General features: G+C 45.0%; 1 protein-coding gene across 2 annotated transcripts in view; it reads left to right on the top strand.

The window, feature by feature from the left end:
• EGFR (epidermal growth factor receptor) overlaps positions 1 to 12,576 on the top strand; it is a 210,137-nt gene that overhangs the window by 185,396 nt on the left and 12,165 nt on the right. For both annotated transcript variants that reach the window (XM_060171534.1, XM_007535219.3), the window contains exons 21-23: positions 5,746 to 5,901; positions 6,644 to 6,719; positions 11,178 to 11,324. In XM_060171534.1, the coding sequence (XP_060027517.1) occupies positions 5,746 to 5,901; positions 6,644 to 6,719; positions 11,178 to 11,324 (379 nt within the window). The remainder of the gene's footprint in view (positions 1 to 5,745; positions 5,902 to 6,643; positions 6,720 to 11,177; positions 11,325 to 12,576) is intronic.

The following is a 12,576-nucleotide window of genomic DNA, read 5'->3' as shown; positions in this document are numbered from 1 at the left end:
CCAATAAAAAAGAAATTTAGAATATGGAGGGGAAATAGCCATATGAGGTTAGAGTTTGGGGGGAAGCCTTTAACAACGGAATAAAAATTACTCATTTTGAGTCTTACGAATATATTTTTTAAAAGTTGTAGGACTTCTTAATGCTCAATGGAGTACTACTCAGCAGTTAAAAAAAGACTAGAGTGTGTCCTTTGGGACTAAATAGAGCTGGCAGTGATTATGCTTAGTGAAGTAAGGGAGGAAGTGAAGGACAACTATGGGATGATTTCCCTCAGATGTGGACTATAGAGAATTGAAACATGAACTTGAAAAAAGAATATATGTATGTATGTATGGCCAGCTGCTATTTATGACCTTGGGAAAACTATGGTGCTTACTATTAGAGGGGGTGGGGGCACAGAACCTTGATGGTAGGAGTGGTGTGAAGTATACCGTTATCATCTTATAATCTTGTAAATCACTAATAAAAACATATACTAAGAAAAAGAAAGGCCAGTGGAAAGCCAACAATAAGCTCACAGTCTGTATTTGGGATGAGACTGGCTGACTTTGCAAGTGTGAGGGCCTGGGTTTGACCCCTGGCGTGTTCTCCTAAAATCTGAATTGAGTTGCTGGGTGATGGCACACCCAGTAGAGCACATATGTTACTATGCACAAGGACCCAAGTTGGAGCCTTCAGTCCCCAAATGCAGGAGGGACTCTTCATGAACAGTGAAGTAGGATTGCAGGTGTCTCTCTGTCTCTCTCCCTCTTTGTCTCCCCCTTCTCTACTAATTTCTCTCTGTCTTATACAATTAAAATAAAAATTTTTTTAAAAAGGAAGAAATGACCTCCGGGAGCAGTGGACTCAGTGCCCCCGCAATAACCTTGATGGCAATAACAAAATAATACTAATAATAGTAATAAATAAACTGAATTGGTTGACTTCTGCATCAAAAGCATTATTGATACACCAATTCAAGCTGAAAGGCTACTCACTCAGCTGTGTTAAAACAAGTTTCTCTTTGCTGGAGCTCAATGTGTTTTTTTGTTTGTCAGCATTCTTTTTTCTCTTGCATTGTCTTTGTTAAATGCCAAGGTGTCGTAGCAAAGAAAAAGTGACTTTCACCCACTTAGAACTTGCTAAGGGGCTGGCTGAGCGCCAGGGTAAGAGAGAGGACTGCTGGCAGATGGTGTGTGGATAGGGTGGGCATGTGAAAGTTGGAGGGTGGACAGGTGAGCCATCTTCCTGCCAAGAGACGGCAGCTCCAACCCTCATGCGTGCAAGTCCTGTGCTCTACCATTGAGCCACCTCCTTAACCACATGGCCAGGTTTCTCAAGCTAGTTCTCTATACAGTAGCACTGATAGCTTCAACCTGTTATTTCAATCCGCTGTGATGCCTACAACACTTTACAACACTTTAGTTTTCTTTGATGGAAGTCTTTCCACAGTATGACAGTTAGCTCCTTGTGATGAGTTTGCTTTCTTGTCCACTCTATTTGAACAGTTGCGGTGATGGCAACTGTCCCTTGTGAAAGAGAAGTTATTGTTTTCTTAATTGTAAAGAGAGAAATTTGCTCATGAGTTAGTGACTATTTATCTAAATGTTAAACAGTTTTCTTTTTCAAAGTTTGGAGTGAAACACTTAGTGGCTGACCAGAAACTAAACTCCTAGCATTGTCAAAGTGCCATTTATTGACTTTTAAAGGACTTGTGTTGATTCACAAAGGCTTGAACTGGCTTGGGATGTTCTCCAAATATTGAAGGAGAAGCTGCACACTGGTATACAAGTGTCTTATCCTGATAACTTGCCAAGAAGACAAATAAAATTGTGTCAATCAGGCAAATGAAAAAAAAAAAAATAGAAGGCAGGGGAAGATAGCATAATGGTTATGCAAAAAGACTCTAATGCTTGAGGCTCCCAAGTCCCAGATTCAGTCCTCAATACTATCATAAGCCAGAGCTCAGCAGTGCTCTGGTAAAATAATGTAAAATAAATAAATAAACAAAAATAAAAATAAAGGCAGCCTCAAGTGTAAGTCAGGGTGGGATTGGGAGAGCAGAAGACAGCAACCCTAGTGCCTTACCATGAAATGGATTCTATCCTCCACATAAAATAAAATACAAGCCCTGCCAGGCAGCCTCAGGGGTGATACAGTAGTCAAAGTGTTGTACTCTCAAGCGTGAGATCCTGAGCCCAGTCCCTGGCACCACATGTGCTGGAGTGATGCTCTGATTCTTTCACCTCTCTTACATTAACATATACATTTTAAATCCAGCCAAGAGCTTCCAGAAACATCACCTGTTTCCAGAGGGAGGGATTATTGTTTCCCAAGAGGTCTGGGAACTGAGTTCAGTGTGCATAATTTCGTGGCTTAAGCATAGCCGCATGCCGTTTTTGTCATGTGCCCAATCCGAGTTAAAGCCTGCCCCCACCACACTGGAGAAAGCTCCTGTGCCATAGTGTCTTTTCCTTTCTCCCTCTGCCTTTCTCTTTCTACTTGAAAAGGCCAGGCTGCAATGGTGAGGTTCCAGAGACAACAAAAAAAGAAAAGACAGGGCAGTTATTCTTTCTGTCTACATAAGCCACCTAATAAATCTCAAAACATAGGACATGGCACAATAATAACTTTCCCCTTCCACTTCCTTCTCCTTGCCCTCTGGGCGCCTCCCCCTTATTTCCCTCTAGGGGGAAGGGAGAGGAGGGGACCCCTCAGCCTCTCACTTCTCACTCCCTCAAAGCTAGGCTCCCTGCAGTGCTGGGAAAGGAGCCTCTCAGGAGCACAGTGGCCTTTGACACCAGAGGCTCCCCCTCCTGTTCTTCTTCCTACACTCAGCTAGCTCTTGACCTTCCCTTCTAGCCTCAGCATTTCCAAATTCACCCAGGCTGACCAGCTGACCTTCCTGTAGTGATTAACAGAAACAACATACAGAATTCAATTAGAGAGAGGATCTAGGAGAAGAATAAGGAAATGAGTTTCTCAGGAGACCCCACGGGACTGAGCTGATAGTGCTTCCTGTGGAGTCTCTTAGATTCAGAGGGTTCCTGGGCTCTATCTGGGCCTTATCTCTGGTGACTGGTTAAAATATAACTTTGTGGGGCTCTGTGGTGGCCTTTCAAAGGGCCTCTGCAGTGTGGGACAGAGACAATGAATTGAGTTTTATCGGGATCTAATCTTGCTCTCCCTGATCTGGCTTCACCCCTTCCTGGCTGCCTAAGAGATCTCCAGGATGTATGAGCTGCCCTTTCCCAGGCCTTCTCTGAAGGCTGATGTTGTGAGAAAAGATCACAATCTATTGGTCTTCTACAGGCCTGAGGAGCAGCGGCACAGGGGTGAGGGGAGAGCTCTTAGATTGACTAGATTTGCACAGTTATGTGGCCTGATCAGTGGCACTGGGCCCAGGAACTGATCACAATCTATTGGTCTTCTACAGGCCTGAGGAGCAGCGGCACAGGGGTGAGGGGAGAGCTCTTAGATTGACTAGATTTGCACAGTTATCTGATCAGTGGCACTGGGCCCAGGAACTGAGTGGTTTTTGTTGTTGTTGTTGTTTTCCTTTTACCTTTGTTTCTTTTTAACATACCAGGCAACTATAAAGCCCACAGTCAGGTTTCACTTGCAGGTCCCAGCAGGAAATGTAGGACAAAGGGCCCTAGGGCCTTGGGTACTCTGAGGGCTTGTTGTATGGAGCACTAGCCTGGGCCCTGTGGGTCACATGAGCTCTAGGACTGCACAGTCCAATGTCAGTGTCTCCCTTCTTCCTAGTATTATCCAGAAAGTGCCTGGATACTTAAGGCACTGCTTGATATAAATGTTTCCCAGCACAGAATAGCCTAGTTCTGGTAACTCAATGAGGAGACTGAGTCTAGTGGAAGGAGCCAGCTTTGAGGAGGTAACAGCAAGAGTCAACAGAGGGAATTCAGTCAGTCCCTTGGCTGATGCAGCCCTCTTTCTCTCCCTCTCTCTCTCTCTCTCTCTCTCTCTCACACACACACACACACACACACACACACACACACACACACACCGTCCCTAAATAACAATTTCCAATTTGACTGAGCTATTCCAGGACCTACTGGTTTCTTTCAAGAAAACACAAATCCAGTTAACCATATTTCCGGATGCAGAAGAAACCTTAGGAAGGGAAACATTTATATCAAGCAGTGCCTTAAGTATCCAGGCACTTTCTAGATAATACTAGGAAGATGGGAGACATAGGACTGCATCATTTTTTTTCCAAGAAAAGAATAATATTGATGAGCTCAACAACAATCCTTAGAAACTAATTCCTCATAGCATCCTGATATCATCCTCCTTTCCTCTTAGGACTGCTTTTGCTCTAGAAAAAAAAAAAGAATTGGGTTGTTTGCTTGTTTGCTTTACTTATTTACTTCATGAGAGAGAGACAGAAGCTGTGATGATGCAGTGACAGGGATAGAATCCAGAATTTCATGCCTGCAGCTCCTGTGTTCTTACCAGCTGAGCCACATCACTGGTTGCTAGGAAAAAAGAAAAACAAACTGTTTACATTTCACTTTGGTAATTATGACAGATCATACTTTCTTCCTAAGATCTTTGAAAACAATAATAATTTGCCAGAAAGTTTGATACTCCATCCTTTGTAAGATTATATATATATAAAACTTTTTTGTTTCGGATAAAGATAGAGAAATTGAGACAGGAAAAAGAGATAGATCAAGAAACAAAGGGACATCTTCAACTCTGCTTCACCACTATTGAAGCTTCCCCCCTGCAGGTGGTAGTGGAGGCTTGAACCCAGATCCTTGTGCATAGTAACATGTGCGCTCTACCTGATGTGCCAACACTCGGGCACCTCCATCCTTTAGTTGCACCAAAATGCAAGTCCCTCCACAGCTACACACACAGATGCACAGGCAGACCTGTGCAACACATGCACACATGTTTGCTAGAGAGTAAGCCAGCATGACTAGAACCTCGTGCTCCCCATTGGCGCATGTCAGTAAGCAACTATGGTGCCTGCATCTACTCAGGAGCTGCTGTGTGTCAGCTCAGAGGCAGCTGGGAGTGTGGTCCACTCTCCTCAGAGAGAGCAAGTGGGAGACACTGGCCCATCCTGGCAGTGAGAGCTGCCAAGCTCCTTAGCACACTGGTACCTGGCGCTCTGCTCTGCTAGGTAGCTACTGAGGGAGGCAGGAAGCAGAAGTGACCCTGCGTACCAGCAGGGGGAGTACATGAGCAAGATGCCCAGTACTGGCTGAGAGTCGCTGAACTGGGCCCTGTGCTGGCTGCTCAAGTTTTTTTGGTTTTGTTTTTTTGGTTTTGTTTTTTTGCCACTAGGGTTATTGTTGGGGCTTGGTGCCTGCACCATGAATCCACTGTTCCCAGTAGCCATTCTTTTTCTTTGTAGTTTATTTGATAGGACAGAGAAAAACTTGAGAGGGGAAGGGGAGATAGAGGGAGAGACACCTACAGACCTACTTCACCGCTCATGAAGCTTTCCCCCTTCAGGTAGGAAGCCGGGGCTTGAGTTTGGGACCTTACACACTGTAATTGTGTGCACTCAACCAGGTGCACTACCAGCCTGGCCCCCTGGCTGCTCAGGTTACACTACTTGTCAGCATCTCCTCTGAGACAGCAGCAGGTGGAGGCAAGAGGCTGAGACGTGTCCCTGACATGGAAAAGCTCAGGCCTGGTGTGCACGAGACCTTAGTCTCCATCCTGGGGCTCCAGCCTGGGACTTGGGGAGCAGCCTGTCCCCTCACTGCTTCACCCTATTGTAGGGCATGAACTACCTGGAGGACCGACGCTTGGTGCACCGCGACCTGGCAGCAAGGAACGTCCTGGTGAAGACCCCCCAGCACGTTAAGATCACAGACTTCGGCCTGGCTAAGCTGCTGGGTGCTGAGGAGAAGGAGTACCATGCAGAGGGTGGCAAGGTAAGGGGACTTCTGCCTGGGCATGAGCTGGGGGCCTCTGAGATTATCTGGGTGACAACCAGCACCTTGCTGGCCTCTGATTTCGAGGGCCTTGTGAACTGCTTTGGGAGTGGGGTTTGCCAGGACAGGACATGCTGACCTGTCCAGAGGCTGAAGGCACTTGCAGTCCAGCCCTGGGGCCCAGCCCATGATTAAGCTCCAGCTCCCCTCTGCATAGAAGCACCTTCAGAGAAACAGCTGGGAAATGTCACCTTCAGCTCTTGGTGGCTCTTTGCCAACAGAGATATCCCAGAAATCTCAGAGACTCCCCATGCTCTCCTGAAGGTCCCCAGAAGCCTTTGCAATTTTTTCTCAGCATTGGTCTCACTCAAACGGGCTCCATCTTCTTGGCCACACTTGGGGGACCCTTGGGGGTGAGGACCCCCATGGGACTCCAGTATGGTTCAGATCATGTTTCCCCTCTCTGTCCTCATCTGGCCTGTCCAGCTCCAAGCCCCTGTAAGCACAGACCCATAGACACATATACAGGGCACAGCCAGGCCCCTCTCACCCGTCCATTGACCTCAGCATTAAGGAGCCCACACCCCACCCAGTGCCTTCTGGAACAGGGCTAGGGGACTATTGGTGGGGTGACCTGGCTTCCTCATGTCTGTCAGCTATAATTTTCCCCAGTGTGGTTTAATTTTTTCCTACACAGGGAAGCTCATAGTTGTCTTACTTCTTTATCTCTCATCATCCCAAGGTGCCTATCAAGTGGATGGCCTTGGAATCAATTTTACACCGGATTTACACCCACCAAAGTGATGTGTGGAGCTATGGTGAGTTAAGATCAGATGCTGATAAATTAGCACCAAGGCTCAGCTGGCTAGTCTTGTTGTTTGATTTACATTATATGCTCTGTCATCCAAGACTTTGCTCCTAAGACAGTGTCTATGAACGATGTAGTAGTTGCTGTGTGTGTGTGTGTGTGTGTGTGTGTGTGTGTGTGTGTGTGTGTGTGTGTCTACAACCCTGAGGTAACATGGCTAAGGAAGTTGATTCTGATTTCCACACTGAATAGCATACAGGGGTGAGGGAGAGTTTCCAGTGAACTTACCAAAAGCAAGGTCATCAGAGGGAGAACGAGGTGAAATCAGGAAATGCCTCAGCCTATAAAGTTAAGTCGAGTTTGATCTGTTGCCATAAACCTAAAGTGAATGAGAAATGACAGTACGATTTGATGGGAAGAATTCCTGGTAGAAAAGAGATCTTATGATGTACTCATTTGGGAACTACTCTTTCTGTAGTGCACAGGATCTTAGTGAGACAGAAATACCTGACCTAAAAAAAAAAAAAGCAGTGGGGGATTGGGCGGTGGCACAGCAGGTTAAGTGCACATGACACAAAGCACAAGGACCAGCGTAAGGATTCCAGTTCGAGCCCCCATCCAACAATGATGACATCAACAACAACAACAATAAATAAACAACAAGGGCAACAAAAGGGAAAATAAATAGATATTTTAATTTTTTAAAAAAATCAGTGAAGATATATGCCTGGGAATATTAAATATTTTTTAAAGTGTGATCAGGGAGGTGGATCAGTAGGTAGAACCTGAGAAAGGTCCCCAGCACCACATATGCTGGAACCTGGAGCAATACTCTAATTCTTTTTTAATATTTATTTTATTTATTTATCCCTTTTTGTTGCCCTTGTTGTTTTATTGTTGTACTTATTATTGTTGTCATTGTTGTTGGATAGGACAGAGAGAAATGGAGAGAGGAGGAGAAAGACAGAGAGGGGGAGAGAAAGATAGACACCTGCAGACCTGCTTCACCACTTGTGAAGCTACTCCCCCGCAGGTGGAGAGCCAGGGGCTCAAACCGGGATCCTGACCCAGTCCTTGCACTTTGCGCCACCTGCGCTTAACCCACTGCACTACAACCCGACTCCCTTTAATTATTTTTATTATTATTATTTATTTATTCCCTTTTGTTGCCCTTGTTTTGTTGTTGTAGTTATTACTGCTATTGTTATTGGTGTCACCGTTGTTGGATAGGACAGAGAGAAATGAAGAGAGGAGGGGAAGACAGAGAGGGCAAGATAAAGATAGACACCTGCAGACCTGCTTCACCACTTATGAAGCGACTCCCCTGCAGGTGGGAAGCCTGGGGCTTGAACCGGGATTCTTACGCTGGTCCTTGCGCTTTGCGCCACCTGCACTTAATCTGATGCACTACCGCCAGACTCCCAGTACTCTAATTCTTCTGTCTCTGTGCCCATGTAAATAAAAAATAAATAGATCTTTAAAGCAAGAAATAAGATAAATGAAGGTGGTTACTGCCTCTGAGCCTATAAGGACTTCTTTGGACCAAGAGCCTGTCCGAGTCCCACCATCACCTGCACAGGTGCACTTACCCTGTCCCTAGAGGCAGCATCCAAGCCCTACCTCACTGCTTCTGAACAGCACCTCCACCTTCTAAGAAAGTTAATGAGTGCCAGCAACACAGTTCACTTGCTTAATCCGCTGCCTTGCCTTTTATGTGGCCCAGGTTTGAGCTCAGCCTCCACCCCATTGAAGGAAGCTTCTTCCTATCACCCTCTACCTCTTTCTAGGAGAAAAAATTATATATATAGTGATATGCTTCCATTGAGTGACCACAGGCACCTTATCCACTCTACTTACTTGAATTATAGCAAAGAGAAAGGGATGTTAAGGGGTATAGAGAAATGTTGCCTTTGTGATGAGCAACATTAAAAGAATTTGATCACCACAAAATAAATCAGATCATTCACGAGACTGCTCATTTTGTAGGGTTTTTCTTTCTTTTTACTTATTTTTTGCATTGAATCATTCACCTCCTAATATTCCAAATGTATTTTTTTTTAACTCCTAGGTCTTTGCCTAGTTCTTTTGCCAAACAAGCAAGTTTTGCAAAGACATAGTGTTTTGTGGATGAGTAACTCAGTTGTTTGTGTGTGTTTGAGCTGAGTTGCCTGCAGTGAATGAACTAAATGAGATTGTCCATATGCCTTATTATTTTCAAGATGTGTCTGCTCTGCTTGCTCCTGGGTTTAGCCCCAGTCATTCACACAATCTCTGTCACCGTCCTCTTCTGTGGCCCAGTGACATCTCAGCAAGGACTTAAAATGCCTCTTCTCTCTTCCTGCTTTGCCCCTCTTATCTGTGCTCCAGGCAGCAGGCAAAATAGACCTTTAACCAGTACTTCTTTGCTTAACATCTCTGGCTTCACAAGCACAAACCAGATAGTCTTAAGCCCTAAGCAGAATTGAAGGAATCAGAGAAGCTGGTCCTGCTCCCTTCCTGATACCACCTGCTACATCCTTCTATACATGGAGCCAGTGGTTAGGACTCAAAGCCCAGATCTCAAACACTGTTGTCAAATGAGTAAAAATTCTCTTAAACTTAGTGACTTTGCACTTTTTCATCATTCCAGCCAATATTAGAAAGCTGGCGTCACCATCTGACCACGTGTGTTTCATTTCAGTGGAAACTGTTGTCACTGATTAGGAACCGATGTCTCTGGCAGTTGTTGGGCCATGAGCCTGAAATCTGCATTTATGAAAAGCATATCCTCTTACTCCACTGTCTAGTCTAGTCAGGGAAAAACTTTTCAATACATTAAGGACTTATGTGTTCCACATCACAATTGAAGAAAGAGAATTCATCTCCCCTTTGAGTCCTCTCCTTAGCTGCCATCAGACATAAATTCCCCGTTCTCTCCTTCATTGCTTGTTCTCAAACCAGGAAAGCTCTCCTTGCTATGCAAAGTCCCCACACATGTCTGAACACCATATTCCAGCCTAAATAGAAGAGGACTGAAGGACTTCATAGGCCTGAAAATGAGGTTTCCTTTCTTTCTTTCTTCACTCTCATCTCGAATAGGTCTTAGGAAAAGATCCAAGAGTCCTTCCTTGCTGAGCCTTCCTATTCTGCATATTAACTCAAATCTTTGCATTTTGGGATGACCTCTGGCAGATCCAAGCACAACGTTGGTCATAAGTTTCTAGAGGTTGTTGGACTGATTCAGAGGTCAGCAAACCACCATGGTCCTGTGAAGGCCCTCTGTGTAGGACATGGTCCAGACTCAGCCCACTGTGGCCAGGCCTAGTGGCTTCACAGAGCACTCTCACTGTCTAGAGGGGACAAGTGCCCTGGCATCTGTGTGCTTCCAGAGAGAATTCCACCAAGAGGGGAATTGAGATAGGGGAATCACTAGAATTCCGAGACTGCCTGAGGAAAAATAACTAATACTAAAGTTAGTACTGGTGGGTTTGGTTGTTGTTGTTGTTGTTTTATCATGCTTGGTTTTAAAATTTAAAATATGAAGTTCTGAACAAAAGGAACATAAATTCATTTTGGTTTTTCTTAAGTATTTAATAAGATGCTATTGAAATTTTATTCAGATTTCTATCTTTCAATTTCTGTAGATTCAAATCACTTTGGGCAGAAGTCTGAATGGGTACCTTCTGCACCAAAGCATAATGTCTTAAGTTTTTGTTGTTGTTATTATTTAATTTTTTCTTTTTTAATTTTGTTCACTTGTTTTTAATAGAGACAGAAAAATTAAGGAAGAAAGGGGATGTCGAGGAGAGAGACACCTGCAGACCTGCTTCACCAGTTGTGAAGCTTTCCCCCTGCAAGTGACAACTGAGACAGGGATGTTGAACATAGGACTTTGTACATGGTAGTGTGTGCACTCTGCTGGGCTTACCACCTCCAAGTCTCTCATAATACCTAAGTTACTGAAGTGCTTATATGTTCTGCTCTGTTATTCCTCAAGGTCACCTTTCTTGGGAAGTCGGGTGGTAACACAGCATGTTAAGCGCAAGGACTGGGATAAAGATCCCAGTTCGAGCCCCCGGCTCCCCACCTACAGGAGAAGTTGCTTCACAGGCAGTGAAGCAGGTCTGCAGGTGTCTTTCTCTCCCCTCTCTGTCTTCCCTTCCTCTCTCCATTTATCTCTGTCCTATCAAACAATAATGACATCAATAACAACAACAATAATAACTATAACAAGGGCAACAAAAAGGGAATAAATAAATAAATATTTTTTTAAAAAGTCACCTTTCTTAGTCCTCACAGCCATCCTCTGAAGTAGATACTGTCATTGCCCTGCTATACAATGAGTTAAAAACCAGACTCCCAGCAATCAGGCAGGTGGCCCCTGACCACACAAAGACAGACTCCTCAGCACTGAACACATTAGGATGAGCTGTGTATGACAGGGAGCAGTGACTGTGGGTGACTCACCACTGACACCTTCATCCTCTAGGAGTCACTGTTTGGGAGCTGATGACCTTTGGGTCCAAGCCTTACAACGAGATTCCTGCAAGTGAGATCTCCACCATCCTGGAGAAGGGGGAGCGCCTCCCACAGCCGCCCATCTGCACCATTGACGTCTACATGATCATGGTCAAATGTGAGTGGCTGCTGGGCTGTCCCTCCAGGGGGCGGGAGGAGAAGGGGGGGGGGTGCTGGGGCCTGCAGGGCCATTGCTGACTGAAGACATATGGTAGAGATTTCTGCTTCCCTGGAGAGATGGCAACTTTTTTTTTTTTTTTTTAATGAGAGGGACCAGAAAACTGCTCGACTCTGACTTATTATGATGCTGGGGACTGAACCTGAGACCAAGGAGCCTCAGGCATGAAAATGTAACCCTATGCTGTCTCCCCAGCCTGCATCAAAAATTTTTAAGGCAGACCCTTTAGTCTAGGACTCCCTCACATCTTCTTCCGGAAGCATTTTCTTGGCTCTGTGACCTGGCATTGGCCCCAGTTCACAAGCTAAGCCACCACACAGATATATTCTCTTTTTTTTGAGTTGCTCAAGGAAAAAGCTACTCCACATTTTTAGTCTGTTACCAGAGAGACTGGATTTTTTTTTTTTTTTACTTGCCTAACAATGAGTAGCCGCAAGAGGCAAACATCTCTGCTCAGACATGACCCTTTAAAATGGTGGATTTACATGAGGTCATCTGGACTGTAACTAGTAAACATTTTAATCCAAATAAGCGTGTGTGACTTGCCCGACACAATTCCGCCAGAGTTCTGTGGGCTCTAAAGATAGCATGACATGTGTGATGAGCATCTATATAAGAAGGGAATACGGTAAAGCTGAGTTAATATAAATGCCAATGCCTTTCTAAACTTTTGCCCTCAGAGTTTATCTATTTTAACTTCCTCGATCCAGGCTGAGATGGAATCCAAAAGGTTACTTGATTTGTATGAGGTCACATAATGACCTGGCCTAAAATATCTTGACTTTCTACTGACTGAAAATCAATGCCAACCCTCAAGTGCATTGGGATTTCCACTTGATGGATGTTCCTCTAGCCTCTGTAATCCAGGCTCAGTTCTTCTTCTAGCGTTTGCCCTTCTTCCGTAGCCAGTCAACAGCATCAGGTTGAGCCTGATGTAAAGTTTCGAGACCTCCTTTGAATCTGGAGAGGTGGCAGTCGTTGACTATGTGGGTCATTGTCTGTAGCCTCAGGGGCAGTTCGGGTCGTCTCTGGCTCAGTGTATAATCAGGGCACTAGCCTTGTAGAGAAAAGTGTCCCCTTTCAAAAGACACAACGGCACACAATCCCTGCTTGAATAGTAGGATGACAGCAGCTGAGTGGTGGCATCCCTGACCCTTGAAGTTCTTCAGGTATCTCTGAATGGAATCTTGTC

The sequence above is a fragment of the Erinaceus europaeus genome, chromosome 14 (assembly GCF_950295315.1).
Source record: "Erinaceus europaeus chromosome 14, mEriEur2.1, whole genome shotgun sequence".
Lineage (NCBI taxonomy): Eukaryota > Metazoa > Chordata > Mammalia > Eulipotyphla > Erinaceidae > Erinaceus > Erinaceus europaeus.
Note: the sequence above shows the minus strand (reverse complement) of the source record. Positions and strands in the feature narration are given on the sequence as shown.